Source organism: Sturnus vulgaris, chromosome Z, assembly GCF_052056855.1.
Source record: "Sturnus vulgaris isolate bStuVul1 chromosome Z, bStuVul1.hap1, whole genome shotgun sequence".
Classification (NCBI taxonomy): Eukaryota; Metazoa; Chordata; class Aves; order Passeriformes; family Sturnidae; genus Sturnus; species Sturnus vulgaris.
This window is the reverse complement of record NC_142283.1, coordinates 52730180-52755493: the sequence shown is the minus strand read 5'-3', so window position 1 is coordinate 52755493 and position 25314 is coordinate 52730180. Positions and strand designations below refer to the sequence as shown.

The 25314-nt window shown below is 36.9% G+C and overlaps 1 protein-coding gene across 2 annotated transcripts in view; it reads left to right on the top strand.

The window, feature by feature from the left end:
• KDM4C (lysine demethylase 4C) overlaps positions 1-25314 on the top strand; it is a 245496-nt gene that overhangs the window by 207507 nt on the left and 12675 nt on the right. For both annotated transcript variants that reach the window (XM_088156977.1, XM_088156978.1), the window contains 2 exons: positions 4745-4930; positions 11110-11280. In XM_088156977.1, coding sequence (XP_088013103.1) covers positions 4745-4930; positions 11110-11280 — 357 coding nt within the window. The remainder of the gene's footprint in view (positions 1-4744; positions 4931-11109; positions 11281-25314) is intronic.

Genomic DNA, 25314 nt, shown 5'->3' with positions numbered 1-25314 from the left:
TTTGCACAGTTGTTTTGTCTCTGCCACGCACTGGGGTTTAGAACTATGTGTCTGAATGACTGGAGTGCAGAAAAGAACTTGGACTTGACCATTGCCTTAAATTCCACTAATGCCCATAGGAATCAGCTGGAAAAAGTGCAGTTGCAATATAATAGTGGGATGCCTGGAGGCTGCAGCAGTGAGGCAGTGAAATGATGCCTCATCACCTTTTCAGCCTAAATGGCATTTCACAGCTTGTCAGATATTTTAGCCTTTGTGTAAATGGCAAATCTATTCAAACTGGTCTATGCAAATGGGAAGGAAAGTTTTAATAAAAAGGCTTTCTTCCTGAAGAATAAAGAGAAAGAGATTCTTTCCAACTTCCTATATTAATCTTCTTGAAATTTTGCCCTTCCAATACTAGCATCAATCATTTCTTGTTCATTTCAGGATGCCTGAAAGATGCACTGAATACAGGCTCAATGCTCCTAAAAAAAAAAAGTATTTTTAAGCCTGTGTGTTTGTTATAGTACAATCTGGAGGATAAAAGGTGAAAACTGTGGGGGAAGAAAACACAAGACCTGCAGCATTTCAAATCTGCAGGGGAAGAAACATTGTCTGGAAAAAATATTTGTTTTGCCACTAATAAAAACGCATATAAAAAATACATGACTATGTAAAAACTGCAATTAAGATAAAATCTTGAGAGTCGCCTTATAAAGTTTGGGCTCACGGTCACATTATTTCTGAAAGCAGGTGGATATGAAGTGGATAAATTAAGAGTTAGGATGACTAAATTCTCAATGTCACCTGATATAGAAATCTGGAAGAAAGAGGGGTTTATTCTTGTGTTCAGTGAATATGTGCTAGCAGAATATCCCCTATGTATATAGGGATTCTTCTTTTTAAAGGAGGTGTTGGTGACGGAATGTTTTCCTTTTAGTACTTGTAAATAAAACTGAGGAGATAGTAGAGATATGTTTATATGGTATTTTTATCAGTAAATCTGTATGGTAGGATTAGAGACATCTCAAGTACTTTCAGAGTGTCTCTGACAGTATAGAGTGCTAATGGTACTTCTCTAGCCTGAAAAAAAGTAGGGACTTAAGGACAGTTCTTGGTGTTGAAATGTTGTTATGAAGTTGAGAACTTCAAGAATACTGAAAATAAATATAGAGCAGTTTATTTCTCAAGCTATGGCATAGTTGTAGATATAGTGATTGTGAGACCGCAGCTGAAGCTCTGACAGGGCCTTTTATTTCTTACCTTTTGCCTCACAATACTTCTTTTGCCAGCTACTGAGACTGCGGAGTGTATCACAGAAGCACAAACCCTCTCATGTACTTTCGAAATAAGGAGTTCTTCACCTAGTGTTTTGTTTCCTTTGATTCTTTTTCTTTCCCTTTTAACCTACCGTTTAATGACTCATTACAATCACACAATCCGTGCTTCAGGAGAAATGCGATTTTTCTTTACTCTGCACTATATTTTTGTCTTCCCTTCCCAATTAATTAAAAGCTATTAGTATCTTAACAGTTTGATTTAAATAATTGATGGATACTGTATTTTTATGTGATTTTGGCAAGTGTTGATTATCAGTCTTTTATCAGCTGTTAAAATTATATTTTAAATCAATATATGTATATATGTGGCATGATTTCAATATCTTTTCATGTTCAATTCAAAATTAAACAACTTACAAGTTCATTCATTGAGAGTAAACCCCAAACTACATTAGCACAGAGTTATTGGAGAATAGGATTACTGTCTCTAATTGCTGCTGTTGCATAAGTGTTGTGTTTACTTCCCTGCTGAAATTTACAACTAAAAGAATTTTGCCTACAACTAGATAATGTCCACCATCTTTAATTTGCCATAGCCTCATACTATAGGCAGACTTACAGAATAGGAATAAATCACAAATTGTTTTCTACAAGCACTAGGGATTTTCCCTCTGAGGTACTGGTTGTTATGTTTGAAATATCAGAGGGATGCAAAATAGTCTCTTGGTACTTTCTCTATCAACATTCCTAGTTATTTTTATGTAATTGTCTGAACAATGAAGTAGAATATATCATCTAACAAACTCTTCACATGTTCTGATGCTGTCAGTTTCATAGCTCAAATACTCATCTTGGTTTAAATTAATCAGGAATAAAAGGAAACATAAAATGTAAAAACAGTAATGAGTTTGTTTCCATAGAAATATACCATGCTTGGTGCCAAAATTAAGTGCTGACTTTGTATTCTAAAAGATAGTTGTGCAGACAGCACGTGCTCACTGATCTGCAGATAATGTGTCAAATGTCTTCATAGTAAGCATCTTCTGACTGTGTTACTCATCGATAACAAATCCTTGTGCCAGTACCTTACTGCCAACCCTTGCTGTAATCTTTGTCACTTTTATTCCATGTTCTGACTTTGGAACGGAGAAGGAAAAGATTAGTTTCAACTGTGCATTTTGTACTGTAAGTCTCAGGTTTAACAACTGATAAGCTTGTGAACCTCCTTCTGCCAGTATTCCCTGTAAAATCTTCGTTAAAAATCTGTGGGTACCTGTGGATACTGTTGCTTACAGTAGGGCTGACTTCTCATATCTGGGGTGTGTTAATACATAATAGCAATATTGCTTGTCTGGTAATGTAAATTCTGAAGCAAAGTAAGTTCATTACAAAATGAAGCTATGATAAAGCAGACATTAAAAAAAAGAGGTAATTTTTCATTAATTTTCTTAATTTTGCAATGATGTCTCTGTCCTAGTATTTCAAATGATACATAGAAGGCAAAAAACTGGCAAATACATAAAAGAGGGTGAGAATATACGAATCAGTTACTGACTAGTAGTTACTAACTATCTGCAGCAGCAGCAGAACTCTTATGGAATGATTTTTAGTAGTACTTGGAAATCTAATAATTTTTATAGGCTGTCTTGAAATAGCTTCTTTTTGTAGAATTTAATTTACTACAGTGAACCCCTTCACTTAATTCAGCTTGATTGCCAAGACATAGAGATAACTTTGGGGAAAAATCAATACTCAAAATTGTTTCCTAAAATCCATCCCTGGCTTTTTGCTGTGACCTCAGCTTGTGCTTATTTTCATAAATCCTTCCGTCAGAAAACACTGCTACTGTGATTAATTCATGATCCTTTTACGGACTGGAATTTTATTTGCAAATACCACTCTTTTTGAGGGAAGCAATTTCTAAATCTTTAAATAAGAATGCATAAAAATTATTACAAAAGTTACCAGTAGGCTGTCTTTTGCAGAATGCTGACATGCAGTTTCCTCAAACTCTTTTTTAAAAATCCATTCTGTTTATAGATTTGCAGGCTATTAACATTAAAGAGCTGTTCCATGATGATGAAATTCATTTGCAGTGGAATATTTTCCTTTTGGGGAGCAAAAAGAGGTCATTTCACAATCTAGAAAATTGCAGTACATTGTTTTGTCCTATATTCTTAATCTCCAGTTATATAAACAATTTTATTTATTCTCCAATTCATTTTGCATCTGGATCTCTGATTAAGATTGATCCTCAGCTATTTTCCCCTTGGTCTCTGCTTTGCACTAATATCTAGCAATCATTAAATCAAAATGACATTCTTCCTAGCTGTCTAGAATTGGTTTAGCTGGTAGGAACAGCTGTAGTTTCAAGCGACTGAAAAACTGTCATTTGGGCATTGAATTAGCATTATTGTATTTTAGAAAATGTATTCATGGTATGTCAAGTTTGTTCATTTCACAAGTAGCAAACTTACATACTTAAATACAAGGTTTGCCTTGACAGAGAGGTGTTTTGACCTTTTCTTTTGCAGGAATAGTTTGGGATTGGTTCCATTCTGTACAATTCCTTCGTTTCACAAAATTATGAAAGCCAGACTTCAGGGAAGAGTTGGGGAGAGAGTGAAACCTCAGTCTTCACAGCCAGTGCTCCTTTTCTTCTCTTGAGATTCTGATGCTTTTTTCCTTTGTTCACTTTCAGTGGGATTGTTTTAATTTTTATTTTTTTTTACATTTCATCATCTTCCTCTTTTTTATATTTTCATGTATCACCACATTTTAATAAATAATACTAACATATGAAAAAAAGTTGAAAAAATATTTAAATTCATATGTTGAAAACCCCAAGTGAAGGCTGTTGACGTATGTTTGAGTACATTACATGAGGAAACAGCCTACTGTATTGACATTTTATTAAATACTCAACCAATAAAAACCAGGCTAAAAAATAAAAATGGTCTTGGGAACAGGCTTCAGCTGTAGAATTATGCAAAGGCTTGAGATAAAGAAAATGTCTCTAATTTAGAGGAGATTTATCCACTGTACCAGGCTGAGGATGTTGTAGAAACTGTTTCCTGAATGTGTTAGATTAGCCATTTTTCAAAGACTGTCTATGTATATATTTAGTCCAGCTTCATAGTAGGGAACTACATTAAATGATTTTCAGAGTATGGAATTTAAAATTAAACTTTTAAATCCATCTCTCTCCCCCCCTCCCTCTCTCTCTCCCCATCTCCATCTGTTTTCTTGCTATAGCATTGAAACAGATTGTGTTCACATTTATGTAAAAAGGCAAAAATGCTATGTATTAATTATATTACTAAGTTGCCTTGTAATTCATAAATGCTATTCCTTTCACTGTGCATATTGTAAGATGGAAAATGACATTGGATCACAAATAACTTTTTGGTCTTTGAGTTACTTGCAGGAATCATTGAAGTTGGAGTAATACAGAAAATACTCTGTTCATTTTGCTCCTACAGAAATGTATCTTCTGCAGGCAGAGAGTTAAGAAAATCTCTGGTGCCTGCATTCAGTGTTCATATGGACGCTGCCCAGCATCCTTTCATGTTACCTGTGCCCATGCTGCTGGAGTGCTGATGGAACCTGATGACTGGCCATATGTTGTCTACATCACATGTTTCAGGCACAAGATCAACCAAAATGTGGTAAGGAATATGTTTTCTTATTTTGTTAAAGAATGGAATTTCAGAATTAAAGTGTGTTTCCAGAGAAAATGGAGGAGAGGATCCACACTATGTATTATCATCATTCTGTCTATCATATTTTCATGCATAACAGTCGTTTACAGCTTGAAGGGTTTTCCTTATGCTGTTACCTGGAAGAAGTGGTACCTGATATGTCTAACATATTTTTCAATTTAAAGTCCTTGTTGAGTATATTGTTTTGACAGCCAGAACAAATCTTTGAATTCTCTGTTTTGTTAACCTGAAGTGTATTATAAATACCCAGATCACAATATCTTGCAAATACTCACAGATCCTGTGAGATAATGGATGTGGCGTATATGTAAAATCTTTGTTCTGCAGCCAAAGAGTCTCTTGAAAATGTCCAATTATAATTATTCTGTCATCTGGCAAAGTAACACTAGAATGCCATGAAAATTCGTGTTATGACTGCCTTTTTATTTCTATTCTTTGCTGAGGAGGAGCCTTTAATTTTAGATGAGACACAATGAAGAATTAGTTTGATGTCTTTTACTTGAATAAATGCTTAGTATTTCAGTTAAAAGAGAACTTTTGCTATTCATCTTGGGCTTTTAAAGCTGCATTTTGCTTCCTAGCAAACCAGAAGGACTTAACATAGTCTTATTAAGGAAAGAGTTTGGTAAGTTAGAAGTTGCATTTTTTTTTCTCCTTTATGCATTAGAAGTGAAAGACATAAACACAGGTAATGTCTGTATAATAGATGTTGTTCTTTCAAGAGCTTGTCAGTGAATCCTTGGTTTAAATGACAAGAGTTAACAAGACTACTGAGGAGTAGGATTTTCTTCCAAATGTACTAAATTGTAATGCCTCCCAACTAGAGTAATCAGTCCTGAGTGTTTAATCTACAGGAAATTTTTAGAAAGGGAGACATATTTATCCCTGTTCAAAATGTCCATAGAATTATTAAGTTTTATAATATTTTTGTTTTCCAAAATGTATGAACATGTTAAACCAGCACACTTCATGTGGTTTTAATTGCTGCAAACATTTTCCAAGAAAATTAGTTTGGTTTGGAAAACAAACAAACTTTCACTTCAATCAGTACAGGTAACTTAAGATTATCTCCTTGGGGGTTTTGAAAACATTATCATTGGTTGAAAATTACTGGATTAAATTCATGGCCAGTAAAAACAGGGCAAACATTTCCCAAATGTGTTTTAGTATCTTTTTGGGACAAGTCTGTACAATCTAGGTAGTGGGATCTGCATCAGTCTCATAAATTCCATGCTTTCTTAATGGTTTTCTTCACCTATATTATATAGTGTAGAAGAAAAGAAACCCCATGAACTATGGACAAAACCAGGATTTTCTGTGGCTATTTTTTAAGGGGTCGTGTGAAGGACACTGAAAGTGTCTTGGCATTAGACTATTACACCCTTTCCTGAAACTCAGCACTAACTTTTTGGAAAATACTATGTTTACCTTTTTTTTTTTCCCCGTGGCTCAGCTAAAAGTCAGGTTTGCAGAAGAGAAATAAAAGTTATGCTTTTGTGTTTTCAATGGACCAAAATTTGGAAAGAGCCGATATTTTGTTAAAGAATGTTTTTCTTTGAAATTCTTAGCTTACTCCTGAGACAAAGGAGATTGCCATATGTTTTTAAATGCTTGGTTTTATACTCTGTCTTTTGGATAATTAATCTAATCACGTCTTTAAGCCTTCGGAAGTTTTCTCACTATTGGTTTTCTTGTTACGCTTTTCTTAGCTATTAGCTATTCCTTCATGCAGAAATAACATTGCTCTTCACCATTAGGCATAGCAATGTATCTTACTTCCAATCAACCTTTTTTTTTTGCCTGTTGTTTCAGTTTCCTTGCTTAGAGGTAGAACAGGGAATCATGCAGACTGAAATATTATACTCACTTAGCAAATTTTTACAGCAGTCAAATAGATTATCTTGTCAGTATGAAAAAAAACCTCTTCTGGTATTTAGCAGAAAACATTGTTCATAAAGATAGGACACTATTATTTATCCTAATTTAAAGAAAAAAAATTAAATGGTCTAATTTTTCATATAGACTCTAAATATTGTTTCTAAATGCTCAATCACAATCTTTGTACTGACTTGGTGTTTACTGCTTTAAGTTAAAAAAAAATAAAACCCCAAAAACTCAACAACCAAAGAATGACTTCTGGGCACTAGGAAAAATTGTGACATATACCTATAGTGATATATTAATATGTAAATCAATGAGAGTGCTCAACAAATAAGGCCTACCTATAAATGTGTATTATTGTTATTATTATTAACATATCTCCTCACCTCAGGCAAGGGCTTACTGTGTACATCCAACTTACTTATGCCTGTGAACTCAAGCAAAATTTTTCAACATATTTTCATAAGTCTTTTTCACTGGGGATCAGGTTCTGTATTGTCTTCAGTATTTTAGAGTGTCTTTTTGTTGTCAGTCATTGAAAACACTGGTGGAGGTCTTCTGAAGAAAATCCATCAAAGAGGAAATCAAAAGGGAAAGCAGTAATCCTTGAATTCATCTGGTGCTGCCAAATAAAGTAAATACAGAAATACTAAGAACTGGAGTTCTTAAATGTTGATATGACTTTTCAAAAATAGGCTTCCATGTTCGTGGAAAAAACTAAACCTGACTTTTATATTTGCTGAAGGTGTAGCTTTAGAAATAACACAAAAATTTGCGAGCAGAACCAGTTTTTCTATACAGAGTATTCTGGGTTATTGCTGTCATTGCACATGATATTTTAAATGTAAATTGGACTGTCAGTATGCAAGGAAAGCTCCATTATTTGCTACTTACAGGCTGTGGTTTGGTTTTTTTTTATCTTTTTTCTCCTTAACTATGCTTGTCTCTGGGCATGAAACATAGCCCTCACACATTTTTGTCATCAAAACTGCAAGAACACATGGAAGTACAGCTAAGAATAGGTGCTACAGATGGATTTGTTTTGGTTAAAAGAACTCATTCATACACAAGAAAATGAGAAAAAGGAGTTGTATGCAACTATTTTAACAGAAAAAACCCCAAATCCAGCCCCAAAAGATCCACATAAGCCCTGTGGATCAGAGAAAGCCAGCTGGAGACAAACCTATACACACAGCTATTCCTTTGGAAATTGTGAACAGAAGGGGCTATCCAGACAGCCCCAGTAACATTTGAAAGAGTAACGATCTTTAGAAGAGGCAAAGACAGGAGTACCTGCTGTTGCTCTTTTTGGAGCTACTTAAAATTACTTTCTACTATTATCAGCAAGTTCTTAACCTCTGTAGCACACAGGGAATGAAGGCATGCTGTCCAATGGAAGCTGTAGATCCTTTTTCTGTTGAATACCTTAGTGATGCACTGTCATTGTCTGCCCCTCTCTGCTAACTACTGCCAGCCCCCAAACATCTCAGCAAGATTAAGCCATGCCTTCAGAAGGACATGTTATTCAAAAAGCATGAGCTGGATTATTTTTGAAATGCCTTGCATAATTTCTATGCTGAAATTGGAATTCCAAGGAGTAAATAATGACATGTTCCTGTACAGAATAAGTCTCAGATCTTTTAGGATCCCCCATTAACAACAGTAGCCTGAGAATGTGTCTAGGTATTTAGATGCACATCAGATACTACTTCATGATAGTTACTATGAATTCATATTCACGTCGTTTATGTATTTAAGAGTTTTGTTTCCTGCCATACAGAAAATGAAGGAGAAGGTAATTTTCCCTTTTATCTTTCAGAAGTTTGCACACAGAAGGGGTGATTATCTTTCTTTGTATCTGGTTGTTTTCTGTATTTCTGCCACTATATCAGTTCATTCTTGGCTTTGGTACCATTAAAGAAAATCATGCTTTTTAAACTGCAGCTTTCCCAATAATCTGGTAACTACCACAGCTGTTTCTTTAATCTGATAGACTCCCTTACATAACAGCTGTCATTTCTGGTGAAAAATGACATTCTTAACATCAATAAATTCTTAAGATTTTCTGTCAAGAAATGTTTTCTGGGACATGCAATCAATTACAGGGTGTAATTGTGAATATGTTTTTCTGAAAAATAAATTAAGAATCCTATGAAGATAACATACTAAAAAATAATCTCCTTGAGCTAGAATGCATTTCTGGGTTTTACTACTTTTTCTAATGAGAAATGGCATTCCTTCTCTGAAAATTTTACCATTAAATGAATCTGTATTGTCTCTTAAAATATTATAATTTGCCCTCCATCCTCTCTGAAGAGTTATGTCTTCTTTCAGAGAAGATTTAAACCTTTTAATAGAGTAATATCTCCTTGGGTTTCTGTAGTATAATACTTTTTCTCGTACAAGTAAACCAATTAATAGGCTCTAGTTTACATCTGATCCACCTCTGCCCCCACCAAAAGCTGAATAGGACAAAATCAAAAATGTAAAGATAAATTAACATGTATGTTTACATATGTTTCAAGGTTGGATAAAACATGCTAATAGACATTTTAATGCTCCTATGATAATATGAGTTGCTATTTATGTAGTATTATATTTTATACTTGGTCTATCTATAGACAGTTAAAATAAAGAAGTAGTAATTTTATTATACATGTAATGGTTAAATAATTTGTGAGTATGCTCAGAACATTATTTCTAGGTACACTTGGAAATGCTTTAGGAACATCACTGAGTTTTACTATCTGGGGTGACCTCAACTAAATCCTACAAATGTCTGTGACAGGCAGCTCTAACACACAGAGATTTATAAAAATGGCACAGAGTATTTGAACTTGGTATGACCTTAGTTTTCAGGAGTAGAAAGGTTTAAAAATTTTATATCCCATAAATAGGTCCAAGGAAGAAGCCCAATAGTGAGAAGAAGTCAGCAAAAAAACCCAAATCTTCAAGTTAGGGTGGGTTTTTCCTCTTGCACCAAAGCATTCACTTTACTGCTAATACTCAAAAGCTAACTAAAAGAACTGATGCTGTTCTTCATTCTCTTCAATTCTACTGGTAAAAATCCTACAGCTGTAGGACTTTCCAGATTTTCATAAGACAATTTTAAGACTATTATATTGACAGAAGAATTTACTGCCTTTGAAGGTTTCAAAATATGATGATTACTTTAGTGTGGATTGTGTATAAAAGTATTCTTGTACAGTTTCTATAAACATTTCTAATAAAAAATATTTAAATATTTAATTCTTAAATACCCAGTGCACATGCATGTTACATAACATGTTCAACTCTTCAGTTGTAGCCAAACTCACAATAGTTCCCCTTTGCATAAAAACAATGGACCTTGTGAAATATTGAATAGTCAAGCTCATAAGAAAGAAGTGCCTTCTGTGTGTTACTTGGATGAGAAGATACTGATTTTATATTTCCTGGTGAAGAGGGTTACTTTTAAAGTGGAAGGTTCATGGTGTGAGCTTCTTAGTGATTTCCTTCCTACAAGGTTGCATTGTTTTTATATTTACAGAATCCAACAAGTAGTTATTGATGTAGAATTTTTGCATAGTTTAACAACCCTGCTAGTCTTTTCATTGATACGATTAGCACTGGAGAATTGTAAGTGAAAAGTGAAAAATAGATATTGTTACTGATATACTATGCAAATAATTGATAAAGACTGATCAGTGCTATTTGGAGCTTTAGAGCAAAAGTTCTGCACAATGTGGGTTAAGAAGTTCCTCAGGTACACTGCTGTAGACAGCTTTGGCAAGAGCTGGATATGTCTTTACTTATTGCATCTCAGTGGGCAAAATTTCATTCTATTATGTAGAATTGTACAGAAATCCAGTACTTCAAAATCTCATAATGTAAAAAAAATCTCAGCCATACTCTTCATTCATCATATCTTCAGGAAAATTCTAGAAATTATCCTACAAATAAAAATTACAAATTTTTCTAATTATATGTTATTGATGCAATACAAAATAGTTTTAAGGCATCAGTTGCAGAAATATGCTTTGATCTGGTATTATTCAGATGTCAATTGTTTTCCCACAAAGTGGAGAAATTTTGTATGTAAAAGAAATTATGTTAACATGATTGAATTAAATTAATGTAATCTGAAGTTTTTATCTTGGGTGGTGAGCTGTTATCAACCCTGTTTTTACACTGATAATTTTTTTCTATGAGTAAGCTAGTATTTTAAATTAATTTTTTCTTTTGAATTGTTCTTTTTTTTCAAGAGAGCTAAAGTATGTGGGAAAGCCATTACAGTTGGGCAGACAGTCATCACGAAACATAGAAATACACGATACTATAGTTGCAGAGTCATAGGAGTGACATCTCAGCTTTTTTATGAAGTCGTGTTTGATGATGGCTCCTTCAGTCTGGATACTTTTCCTGAAGACATTGTAGTAAGTACTTTCTCAGATTCCTATTAATTCTGGTTTGGTATTTTGATTTTTGGTTTTGGGGTGGGTTTTGTGGAATTTCATTGGTTTTCTTTTTTAAATTAGAGAGTTGGAATCTCTTGCAATACTTCTTACAATCTTGAGGAGATAACTTCTTAATATTCAGTTCATGTTTGTTGCTTTAACTGCTAAGAATGATTATTTTCTAATGGGCTTCCAAAACTTGGTTGTTCTAATTAGTCTTTGCCATTTGACCAAATGAATCAAGAGTAATCTTAGAAAATCTTTTAATTAAATAAGAAATATGTATTTAATAAAGGATATGAAAGAGGGAATTCCATATATCCTTCTCTGTCACTTAGAGATAACTTGTGAAAATTCCTTGCAGAATAGAAAACTTACGTTGTTATGTGAAGAATAGCTCTCAAGTATCTGTTCTAACAACTTCTTTACTCTTCCTGATATTTAGTTTGTGAGATTACATTATTAATGATAAAAATCATCAGGGAGAAGATAGTAGTTTATCTATATGTAGTATAGTTTATTACATATTCAAAAAGCAGCTGAGATTTTGATTTCCCTTATGCACTTACATAAACTACCATGGCTGTCATAACTTTTAAAGACCACATTGTGCACTTGGCACATATGAGCAAAATTTGCAGTTTGAGAAGGATTCTGTTTCCCTCCATGTTTGCAGTGAGTAAACGGGATGTTAAGCTTCGTGGTGTTCATCAAGTGCCCTTTGACATCTTTCTCATGCTGTGACTCTAATCGTCATTTACCTTCATGGTCCTTGGAGTCTTTTATGTGCTAAGCCACTTCTTTTGGTGTACCTCCTACTAACTTCTAAAAGGTAAAGCCTCCAGGGACCACTGATAGGCAAAAGTGCTGTTTGTTGCAGGACCACTTTTCACTTGGTCCTGTATGTAGGTCTGTAGAGGGGAAGAGGTGGTTTATGCAGTGGTGCCAGAGAATACTGACTATGCAGCTCGTGGGATACAACTCCTACAAAGCTCTCCACATTTTTCTCCTGTGAAAGTGTTCGAGCTCTTTTGCTTTCTGCAGACCTAATATTTTCCTGAAAGTAGCATTAACTGACAGATATATCAGTAGAAACGATACTGTTGTTCTTAGAAGCTTCTTAGTTATTAAAAGTCTGGCATCTTTTGAAAATACAGTGTTTGAAAGGTTGCATTTCCGGTCAGTGTTTGGGGATTGAGCTATTTACCCCCAGTGGTCTGAACAGAATTCACTCAGCAAATCTCTCTTACATGTCTTTGAAAATTTATCCTTTAATGTGAAACACTACAAAAGTCTCCATTAATGATCAAAGACATTCTGATTTTGGATGATCAAGATACTAAGTAATTGTGGCTGTGTTATTATTAGAAATCCCTTTTGTAAATGCCTGCACCGAGGATCTGTGAGGCAAAGATGAGGAACTGCTTGTTGTCCTAGTGGGGGAGTCTGGTCTGGAGCTAAGAATAAATGTAATCAGGTCTGGATATGCCACAGTGCTTCTCAGATAGCGGATGAACAACATATAATTGCTTAATGGAAACACCAAATGAATTTCACATTCCCTAGAGAAATCTTGTGTTTTCATTAGATAGTATACCTGCAGTAGTCACTGGAACTGAAAAAAGAAGTGTTTTTTCTTCTTCTTAGGCTAAAACTTACTAATCCATGCAATGTGTGTATCAGGTGTTAGTGCCACTGGGGGGACTTTTCGTCAGATCTGGTGTGAAAGCAATGTTGCTGCCTGCTGAAGAACTTATTTTTCTAATCTGTTTTCACTTTTCAACCAGCTCATAAAGATAGCAGAAGCTTTTTGCTCTTCCAGTATGTGCTGAATCCACTACATAATTTCAGCTCAGCTCACAATAGACCAGAATTCCAATGTTTAGACAGAGTGATTTATTTTTAAGGAGGAAAAGAGGGAGCAGGGGAAATTCAGTCTTGAAGCTTCATGGAACTCTGCATTTGATAACAACCAAATTAGGCTATACTTTGTTCTCTTCTCACATGTATTTCTCTTGATTTGTGTTAGCATTTACTAAATATATGAGGTGGGGAGTAATTAAGTGTGTTAACTATAGACACATATTTAGATTTTTAAATTTCAACATTATTTATTGCTTGGGTGTTATATGTGATTTTTTAGACTGATCACTCCTCAATTACAAGGTTTAAACCTACGAGTTAGCTGTCCAATATGCTAACCAATCCTTTTTCATTCAGCGCAGAAGGTGTAAGAGGTGTAAAGAAGTATATGGATACAATCTCTTCCTGGAAGCAGGAGAAATTCCTCTTGTAATTCATGGAAAGACTAGAGTAAGGGGGGACAGTACATGATATCTGAAAAGATGTGAGATGACAACTTTCACAGTTAGTTTAATGATGCATGCACACAACTAGGGAGTGCATATACTGCAGTCCTGAATAACTGATAGCAGCAGACAGCATGTATGTGTGCCACTTGCCACTTCTTGAAGTATTAATGCTCCATAACTTGTGCAGCAGCCCCTAGCACAGCACCAAGAAAAGTACTGTTCTGACTGGTAGGCCAGATGTCAGTTCACAGATTATGTATCAGGAAGTTTTTCAGTTCTTTGGTCTGATCATTTAGGGAGAGTATTCCACAATTCCTTTTTAATTTGTTTTTGTTTTTATACCTAATGGCTGTGGCACTGGCATATCTTAGCATTTTGCTAGAAATTATTACTCTTGGTATATAGCTAGAAGATTTATTTGTTTCTGTATATATTGTGGCTGCCAATATGCCTTATATACATACATGTATAAGTTTTGGATGAAGTTGTTCCCATGTTACCTTATTAAAATCACAGAAGAACAGGGAGGTTTTGCAGTATACATGATTGTGGGGAGATAGATACCACCATATTATATTGATTGCAAGGAAGGAAAGAGATAATTGTAGAGTGAAGCATGCTTTGAGTTTGTTGAAAGGTCTGATTACAAGAGAGCTGAGCACACACCTCCCAAAATAGTAAATATCATTCCAGGCACTTGCCTCATTAAGTGCCCTGGTCCTTCAGTGATAAGTTTACAGAGATTTCTGTATGCCATGGATTTAGCTTGTGGTTATCAAGAAAACTGGTGAACAAATATAAGTGTAATTGCTGCCATGACATAACCACACTGTGTTTTAGTTTACTTGTAAGTGTATAAATGTTGGTGTTATCCATTGAGAAGGTAAAATTGGTCTGTGGGTAGTCATGTCTACAACCCAAAAACTTCACTTATTAAAATCTATAAATCAAATAACATTGTTTTAACATGGTAGCTTATGGAATACTGCTGTAATTATTCCTTAAAAGCAAGAGTTTCTTAAGTGTTGATAAAAGAGATGTGTTCGGAAGAACAATCAATCCTATATTCAGGAGTTCATGAGGATTTTTTGCATAACCACAACTTGGTAGTTTTCTGAGGTTCTGATAAAATCCAAAAAGCATCCTCTTTAAAAAGTATATATTAGTTCTGATTAATACATTCAGATTATATCTGTCAAAAGCAGGAATAGGAAATTAATTTTCACAGAATTATATAGGTAAGAAAAGACCTTTAAAACTACTGAGTTCAACCATTAACCTAATACTGCTGAGGCCACCACTAAACCATGTCCATAAGTGCCACCTCTGTATGTCTTTTGACTGCAGCCAGGGCTATTGACTCAATTTCTTCCCTGGGCAGCCTGTTCAAGTGCTTGCTAACCCTTTTGATGAAATTTTTCCTCTTTTGCAATCTAAGCCTTCATTAGGGCAACTGAGGCCATTTTCTCACATGTCAGATCACATCTCACAAGGCAGCACTGTTGCTTGGGGCAAGAGGCCACCTCACACCTGGCCTACACCCTCCATCCAGGCAGTTGTAGAGAGTGATAAGGTCACCCCTGAGCCTCCTGTTCTCCAGTCATAACAACCCGAGCTCCCTCATCCACTCCTCACAGGACTTGTGCTCCAGAGCCTTCACCAGCTCCACTGCCCTTCTCTGGACATGCTCCAGCACCTCAGTGTCCTTCTTGGAGTGAGGGGTTCAGAACTGAACACAGGATTTGAGCTGTGGCCTCACCAGTGCCAAGTACAGGGGGACAATCCCTGCCCTGCTCCTGCTGGCCACACTATTGCTGGAACAGGCCAGGATGCCATTGGCCTTACACAAACCTGGAATGCTGCCTGGGGTTGTTGTGACCCAAGGGCAGGACCCAGCACTGGCCTTGTTGAACCTCACACCACTGGCCTTGGGCCATGATCCAGCCTGCCCAGATCCCTCTGCAGAGCCTTACAGAATCACAGTCTTCCCTCCAGCAGATCAACACTTCCACCCAACTTGGTATTCTCTGCAAAATGTTTGACTGTTCATTTGATCATGTTGTCCAGGTCATCAGTGAAATTATTGAACAGAACTGGACACAGTACTGGGCCCTGGGGAACACCAGCTCCCAGCTGAATGTATTTACATCCACTTCCACTCTGAGCCCAGACTTCTAGAAGCTTCTTACCCAGTGAATAGTGTGTCTGCCCAAACCATGGAAACCAATTTGTCCAGGAGAATGTTGTGTAAAATGCCATCAAAGGCTTTACAGAAGTCCAGGCAGACAACATATACAACCTTTTCCTTATCCACTAAACTCGTCACCTTGTTAGAGAGGAGATCCTGTTGGTTGAGTAGCACCTGCCTTTCACAAACCCCTGCTGGTTGGGCCTTGTTACATCGTTGTATTGCACATGCTGTTTGTTGACACTTGGGATGATCTGCTCCATGACTTTCTTTGGCACTGAGGGAAGGTGCCACTTCCCCTGGCACTCAGTCTGACAGGCTTGTAGTCCCCTGAGTTAACATTTTGACCCACCTTGAAAATGAGTGTAACATTTGTCAGCCTCCATTCAACTGGGACCTCCCAAGTTAGCCTGAACTGCTGGTAAATGATGCAAAGTGGCTCAGCAAGCTCTTCCACCAGGTCCCTCAGTATCCCTGTGTGGATCCCCCCCAGTCCCATGGACCTGTGCATGTCTAAATGGTGTAGCAGGTTGGTGACCATTTCCTCTTGAATTAATGGGGCTTCATTCTGCTCCCTACCCCTGTCTTCCAGTTCAAAGGACTGGTTCTCACAGAACAACTGGTATTAAAGACTGAGGCAAAGAAAGCAGTTAAGTACCTCAGCCTTTTCCTCATTCTTTGTCACTATGCTTCCCTACAGCATCCAGTTAAGGATGGAGATTCTTTTTAGCTTTCCTTTTAGTGTGAATGTTTAGAGAAACATTTTTCATTGTCTTTATGGCAGTAAACAGATGAAATTCTAGCTGGGCCCTTCTAATTTTCTCCCTGCATAACCTCACAACATCCTTGTAGTTCTCCTGAGCTGGCTGCCTCTTCTTGTTAAGGTGATAAACTCTCCTTTCTTTCCTGAGCTCCAGCTAGATCTCTCTGTTCAGAGATAATTTTGTTCATTTTTGCATGTGTCATGTTGTTCCATCTGACATTTTGCTGGACTTTTTCTTTGTCTACCAGGTTTTCTTAAGTGGATGAAAAATTCAAGCATGAAAAAAGCACTACCAAGCAGTGAATTTTTTAACAGTGATACTTGAATCTTTAACAGAATTTTGTTGATGCTTATTGCAAGTACCTTCTTCCAGAAGTGGACCCAAGAAAGCCCTTAGTGTGAAGAGAAAATGAGGAGATTAAACTCTGTCTTTCTGTGTCTACCAATACTTTAAATTTGCCACTGTCAGGACAGGGAGGAACAGGGCTCTTGAGAACTCTGACAACAAAAGTACTTCACTGAAATCATTACAAAGGTTACAATTTCTTACTGTGTGCATCTAGATTTCACAGCATCTAAAGTTGTTATCCCTTGCTTTCTTTGTTGAAGAAAAAATGTCAGAAAAAAACACATGTTTTAGTTACTAGTATTTGAAGAAAAACCTGCCAGTGTGATAGCAATTTAGTTTAAGAATCTGCTAATAAAATTAACCCATAATAATAACCCACAACTTTTTTCAGTGAATGAAATCCTTTTTGCAATCCTCTACTATCCCAGGTAACAAATGCTTCATATCTTCATATCCTACAAAATTATTAAATAAAACTTTTGACTTTCTGTGACTGATATATACTCTTGAATTCTACTGTACACATATACTCTGTAACTGTGTATGCAAAGCTGCCAATTCTATCCTGCTTTGATTTATTATGGATTTACTGAGGTTTTGCATGATCCTTCCTGGCCGAGATATCTGGCAGGGGTTTGAAACTGTGAAGGCATTTATAACCTTAGTAATTACCTGAGACAAGGGGAACTAATTGAGGTAATTTGCAGGTGAAGGAGTCAGGGTGAATACAGGTTGTCCCAAGACAATCGGGTATTATTAGACAAATGAGAGACAGAACAGATTTACTTCATCCTCCTTTGAGATGCAGAACAAATGGGATTTAGCTGGACAGTTTTTCAAAAATTATTTCATCCAGGCCAGCTGAAGAGAATATTAATGGAAAGCCATAAAGTGCCATTATTTTGGTGGGACTTTTTGCTTGTTCAGATTAGAAAAGATAGTTCACTTTTGAGAGCTGTGTCAGTGCTCAGGATATAGTTTCAAGAACAAAATCTTACTTGTTTCCAGGAATTTCTCTCTAATGACTTCGTCCGTTACCACTGACTTCCACTGGTGCAGGATGTGTTTGTTTGCAGATATGATAGTCAGCTTCTCAGCATCTGTTATGTCAATTTGCCTCTGCTTCTGAGAAACGATACTTCTACTACTTGAACAATAGACATTTGGAGATACTGGGCTAGCACATAAGTCTTGAGAGCCCATTTAATGTCCACCTGTATCTAAAAAAAGAGAAGTTTTGATTCTAGCCTTAGTAATTCTGAGGGGAATTTGGGGCTCTGTTCTTTTGACAATCTTACAAAGAAGATACATGTTACTTTTCTTCTATCAACCTGTCTGGCATTATCAATGACTAAATTCCTGACTAGTTTCCAGAATTTTTTCCTACTTATTTCTCTTCTGTATATCTTTCTCTCTTTATGTCTTCTGGTAACTCTTTTCTGCTTGTCTACCTGTTGAAATTAAAGTTTTAAATAGTAGTGTTTGCTGCCTCTTTGTGAAAGATCCATTTGACTGCTGGCATATAATAATTGCATATTCTTCAAGTTTTATTATAATGGCATATAAATCTGTAAAAATAGGCAAGGATATTAGAATGGTTGAATTTGCACATTTTCTGGACAATCTGTAGATTTTGGGTGCACTCCAACACCACCATCACCAGCAGTTTCTGAGAATGTGAAATAGGAACATAATGCATTTCTGAGGGTAGCAAGAGGCTAGATTGTATTTGGTATAAACTTAGTCAAAATTTGTGAGAATTGTTTTTGTGATGTGGAAAAAGAGACATAATGAATTATAATTGGTTTAGTGATGCGGCAGCCTGCTCCACTCGAGTCTGGCACGCCCAGCTAGTCCTGCAGGCTGTGCCGGAACCAAGAGTGCACTGTCTCCCGGATTCCAGGAGTCAGGAGTACAGCTAGGGCTGAGAGCCCTTCTGGCTAAACTCACGCGTCCGGGGAAAGGCAAAGGATTGAGGAGGAGTCCCTTTGTGGATCCAGAAAAGGTGTATTGGGGATAGAAAGGAACTGGAGGCAATGGGAGGAAACCACAAAAGGCCCCAGAAAGGCGTCTGTCAGCAACTTAAATAGGGGATCCGCCCACGGGGCGGGTACAATGCAAGGACCAAGGCGGGGAATTCAGGGGCAGTACGGAGGGAAGGATCCAAGATACAAGGAACCAATCCAGGGGAAACAAGGGCGGGTACAGTTCACAACATTCAATCCAACCACTGGAAATCTTTAATAGACAGGGAACTTTTTCAGACTAGAGGCGTGGCCAAGGAAGATTGATAACTGGGAGGGTAGGGGCTAGGGTGACTGGCAGGGAAGGGTCTGGAAAAAGGGGAGGGGGTTAGGTAACTGACAGGGACAAAGGTGGGAAAGGGAGACCTGGAGCAGACCAACTCATAGGGGCTTTCAACATAGGGAAAAAACATTGTAACAAAGGGGAAACAGGGACAAAAGAAAACAACAACAAAACGCAACAGTTTAGCAACTTTCTAAAAGGTTTCTTAACTGTGACGGTGAGTCTGTAAACGGAATAATGTGCAATTCATGTTGGACTGGTACAGTTTTTTGCAGCATTACAAAACTCCTGTGTAATTGATCTTATTACTCAGCAAGTTGTGTGATGTGATCTGATCATTGACAAGTAATTCTGAAAAATGTTGGAAAGTAAATTTGAGAGCTGTGTGACGTGTCTCAGAAAAAACTTCGGGTTTTTTTTCTGACTTGATGGATTTATAGAGATTGTGTAGGATTTTGCATTCTTGTTCTATGAAATACTACAATAATTTAAATATTTATATATGTTGTGAAGAATTTACTTTGAGTTTCTGAACAGGGAAAATTTATTTCAACACATTTTTGTAGTTGTGAACTTCTTCACTAGATTTACTTGTGCTTATACACGAAATGCTAGGGTTTTTGCATGTGAATAATTTTTTGCATTTTCTCTATACTAATACAAATTAAGTCCTGTTTTTAAATCTGTGCTTTTAATAAGCTAACATCAAGCTATTTCAAAACCAATGACTAAGTTCTAAGGCTGCAGATTGAAGGGTTTTATTCCATTGTTTAACTCTTGAAGCTACAAAGCATCAACAGATGTAATAGTCTTATTTTAATCTAAAACTTGTTGTACAGTACTATAACTCTTGATTTAAGTGAGATTTAAGTTTTACTTTACTCCATTATGGAGAACACAAATAATTTTTCTTTTGCTCTTCCTTTTTTGTTTTCTATTACAGCAGAAGGGCAACTTAGTAGATAATCATAAAAAATTAATATTGAACAGATTATAGGCAAATGAAAGCCTCAAATATAAGTATTATCTTTATATCATTTCCTTGTAGAATAGCCTTTCCACTTTATGATGAAATGCATTATGGATCCTTAAGAATAATGATGCTAGATGAGTTGAAGGTAATGCCTCACAGCTCAGCAGGAGAAACAAAATGGAAGATAAATCATTACTTTGCAGTTCATTATAAGATGGCTGACTTTGCAGTGGGGCAGGTGAGAGAAATAAATATATTATAATGTTTTCTGTGTTAGCAAAGACAATGTGTGTCCTTGTCCAGGACCAGACTGAGTACAGCTGTGATGAGTCTGTGGAGCATGGTGAAATACCTAGAATTTGCACAGGAATCTTTGAGATGAGTTGGGACTGCTGGGATTGGGATAGGAGCATTATTTCACTTCCCACTTCTTTTCTGAGGTAATTCAGGAATTGTAGGATTTTTTCATCTCTTAGTTTACAGTGCTGTTGCAGAAGAAGATTGTTTCCAGACTTACTGGGGGTCGGTGGAGGAAGTGTCAGAAGCCTTGGATTTTCCTTCATGTGTGTGTTTCATCCTGGGGAAGGGGCAGGAGTAGCACATGAGCTTGTCTTTGTTCTTGTCTGACTGTAACTGATTTACAGGGAGCCAATATACAGGTGGCAGGATGCGAGGCACTAGTGTAGCATTCAGTCTCATCTGGCTTTAATGTAAGCATAAGATAGGATTTTCTGCTGCAGTACAGTACAGAAGCCTTGTTCCTCATAGCAAATTAGACATCTGGGTGTCCTTGGCAACTTCAGCTTCCTGCTGCTGAAAGTTTTGTCCCCCAGGAATATATTGTACCCTTTAGTGTCCTCTTTACTGTACCTTATTGTGATGCCCAGTACCATCCTGGACAACCTAAGTCACATTCTGCAATGTCAGTTTGAATTGTTGTCTTCTGGGAAATTCTGTGTCTATCAATTAGCATTATGCATGTATTTGTGTTATTAATACTTTGCTGAAAGACAATGCAATGTTAAAAATAGTAACTTTCTAAGCTGGATAGAAAATAAGAAATTTTTATATTTATGTGAGAATGCATGGTCCTATTTATATTCCAGTTTCCTTTTGTAAAAGCATGTATTCACTTTGTAGGAGAACATTCAGTAATATTTTAAAGAAAACATATTATACGTCAATTTAAAGTATTTTTATACTCCCATTCAGTGATTCAAGGCTAAATTTGTTGAGTTACAGTAACTAGTCTGTTAATCTGGTGATTTCACTGAATTTATACCAATTCAAATCCAGAAGTGCACTCCTGGGAATCAGGCCTTCTCTTTCAAATGCTAATGCACTGTGTAAATTGCTGTTCCTGTTTAGAAAAAATCTGACTGTGAGAAATTAGCTACCACTCTCCTTTTCATGGAAATTGTCTTGGAACATACGAAACCTAATTTTGTGTTTCTAAAAGTTTGCATCAGCTAGTATATACTATCAGCTTCAGAAAGAAAAACAGTTTGACAAACTATTGAGATTAGTGGTTGTTTCAGAGAGTTTCCACAGTTTGTTTCTCCACTTGCATTAATGGTGTTGGTAGATATGACACTGAATACAGTGTTTGCAGTTGCAGTGTGGTATTTGTATGGCCAGGTTTGCAAATTCGAGGTGTTGGTTGTAATCACATTAGTCATGCTAGCACTCGTGTTGAAAGTTAGTATTAGCTGAAGGAATGTAGGTAGAGAAGAAAATTTGGATTAAGTTCTTTTGCAGAATGGACCGACTTGGAAAGGCCACTTCCTGATGGTATGGCTATCCTGTGCATGCTTCTGCACTCCTTGTCAAACCGTATTCATCTGGTTTCTGTTGGTATAGGGAGCATTATCTTATTATGTGTACACTAGTAGCAATGACGTAGGGTAATAAATTTAACTCGGGTTCTAATTTAAAGGGAAAATTTGAAAACTAATCCCGCAGTTCAGCTGGAGTAACCATGAGGACGATTTGGTCTTGATTTGGCAAAAGCCAAATAATCAGGACTGAATGTTTCATACTTTTTTTAAGTCTAAGGACTAGAAAGCCTCTTGAAGTCTTACCAGTGAAAATCAGATGTAGGTAGTGTGTTTTGTCTGCATTGTGAGAAGTTACTGTTAGTTTTGTGATTAACACAAGAATACTCATTTGCTTTAAATTGAAATTAATATGTTATGAATTCAGTTTGCTGTAAAGTGAATTTCAGTTTCTCAAATATAAGAGGTGTTTTTGAGTTTCGAGTTTTGGAGACCTTAAGTTATTTTTCAGAAACCATGGCGTTTCTAGGATAAAAGTCAATACAGTGGCTTTCTTTGTGCAAATTGTGGTTGGATAGACTAACAGTAAGGTCTGAACGATTCTTAGATATTTAAGAAATGTAGAAAATGGACAACAATATGTATAAAATTACGAACAAATACAGCATGATTTAGAGTAAAAATGATATGTAGGTACATAGGAACCCAAGTTTAGTGCAATTACAGAATCTGAGTTCTCTCTAGTCAGTCTTTTCAATATCTGCTTCTCTTTGATCTTTGTAACCTCAGGGCTAGATTATGAGCTTTCAGTCTGCCAGGAGAAGGATTAAAATATTGTGTCATGGCCCCTCTGCAGCAGGGATGGAACAATACAGAAAGGATCTGTTTCACCAGGCACACTATGGGGCTGATGCCAAGCTTCTGCTTAGCTCTGTCTTTTGCCATTCCATCTTGCCTGATTGCATGGATAAGAGCATACTGGAATTTGGAAGTACTTTCTAATACAGAAAGCTGCAACAGCACAATGAAATGGATTTTTGCACAGTCTTTCTGGAAGATTGCTGTTGAGTGATTGAAATATGTCTTACTAGAGAGTTTTGGTGTCATGTGATACAGTGCCTTTAAAAGATGAGAAATACATTCAGATAAAATAATTGTTACAAATACTACATTGAGCTGACATTTGAACAGTTTTCAAACTCATAGCATCTCAGGAGAAATAATCCCAGTCAGGTTCTGTGTATTTTTATTCAAATCTATTATCATTAAGAGAAATAATTTACTAATTTTCTGTATATTTTATTCTCTTGCTATGCTTACAGTGCCATGCAGCAAAAAACAGAAGTATGTACTAGTTCACAAAATGTGTTGAAAGAGTCACACTTAATCACTTTTAACCTGTTTTGTTTATGTCAATTACATCATCAGTGGTATTTGACAACAATTTCGATAAACAATGGGGCATTTTGTACCTTGTTTTGGAAACAAAGCAAATCAGGAAGTGAAAGGCAGGAGTGTCAAGGAGAAGCAGAAATGTTTGCTAAGTGATATGGAGGAAAATACTGTAATTTGAATACAATTTAAACAAACAAAAATAATTTATTTTGAATACAGTCTAAACCAGAATGATTTGAAAAATAACAAAGCTCAGTGCTGTGTCTGCCAGTTAAACCCATCAACAGTGCTGTTAGTATTGAGGAAAATTAAACAGTAGCTCCTGAGGTTCTTCATGGGACTGGGATTGCTCAGTTAAAACACTCCTAAAGAAAAAAGTGCGAGCCTGATTTGTTTTTTGTCTTAGTAAATGCTTGATGACAGTTGACTGTTCTGTGTTACGGATTTTGTCGAGTCATCCCCCTGGAAAATGGGTGGAAGAATGTTATTGATGTGGTAGATTTGAAAATTATTTAACTAGTTTCGAAAGAATGAAATGGTTTAGAAAAAGAGTATTCTACCTGTCTAAAAATTTACATTTATGCCAGTTGATGAATGTAAACCTCAGGTTTGTAAACAGTGATATGTGTCCCGGGTTTCACATTGGCTAAACACCAGTGCACCCATGAAAAACCATTCACTCATTCTTCTCTGCTATAGTTGAGGAGAGGGAGGGGGAAAGAACAATTTTTTTTAAAAGAGGGGCTTCAAGAGTTGAGGTAAGGATTGTGAAGAAAACACTTTAAGGGAAAAACAGGCTCAAAAACTTTAAAAGGTATAAAGAAAAACATTTATTAACAGAGTTAAAAGAGGATAATAAGAACTAAAATAAACCTTTAGAACACTTTCCCCCCTCAACCCTTCTTTCTTTCCCACTGACAGCGCAGGGAGACAAATCATGGGGTTTTTAGTCAGTTTGTCACTTCTGGAAATCTTTCTTTGGTTCACTTAGGGAGAGGAGTTTCTTTTGTTATGTCACGGGATCCTTGCCATGGGAGACAGCTCTCTGTGAATTTCTCCAGTGTGGTTCTAATTTTCACGAGTAGCAGTCTCGCCCAAACTGCTGTAATGTGAATCCTGCCATGGGCAGAGCAGTCTTCCCACATCTATTTGTGTGGGTCATTAATTCATTGGGTGTGATCTTTTAAGGAGGAGATGTTCTAGTACAAAAGCAAGAGTCCCCTTTCTCCATCTCTGGAAGCAAGGGTTCTCTCTCTCTCTCTCTCTCTTCGAGTTTCACACTAAATTACAGCTTTTCAGCACCCATCCACACGCTCCCGTGTGAGCACCCTTTCTCACGGGATACGAGTGGACCTCTACATCCCCCCATGCACTTCATGAATGACACGGAAGCAGTTTGTTGTATTCTATTCCACACGATGGCTTGCAGAAGAATCTCAGCTTTGACTCCTGGAGCTCCTCTTCCTCCCCCTCCCTCCTGTTCACCGACCTTAGCGTCACCTTGTTCTCCCTGTGTGTTTTCACCTTCTCCTTTTTTCTGGTTCAGGAGAGAATTGATGTCCATAGGTTTGTTTATTCTCAAGTTCTATCAACTGTTAAGTTTTTATAGTGTTCTGCATCGCTGAGAGGTTGATCCCGTCTAGACTCCACATCTGGAATTGCTCATCGTGCTTCTCACTGCTGGTCATGTGGTCCCAGCCAGTGCCACGGGACCTGCAGTGGCCACCACGTTGCCAGCTCCATTCAGCACCTCTCTTTATGTGGGCTGCCAAAAAGGAAAAGCTGCTGCCTCCGCTTCTGCCCTTCTGCCTGCAGCACGGCAGGCTAGGAGCGGCTTTAAATAAAGCTCATTGTGAGCCGTGCAGAGATGGCAGAGCCCATGTGGCACCGCCCCGGCTCTGCGTCCTGGCCTCGGCTGCTCTCAGCCTTGGCCTCGGGGCCACTTGCAGGG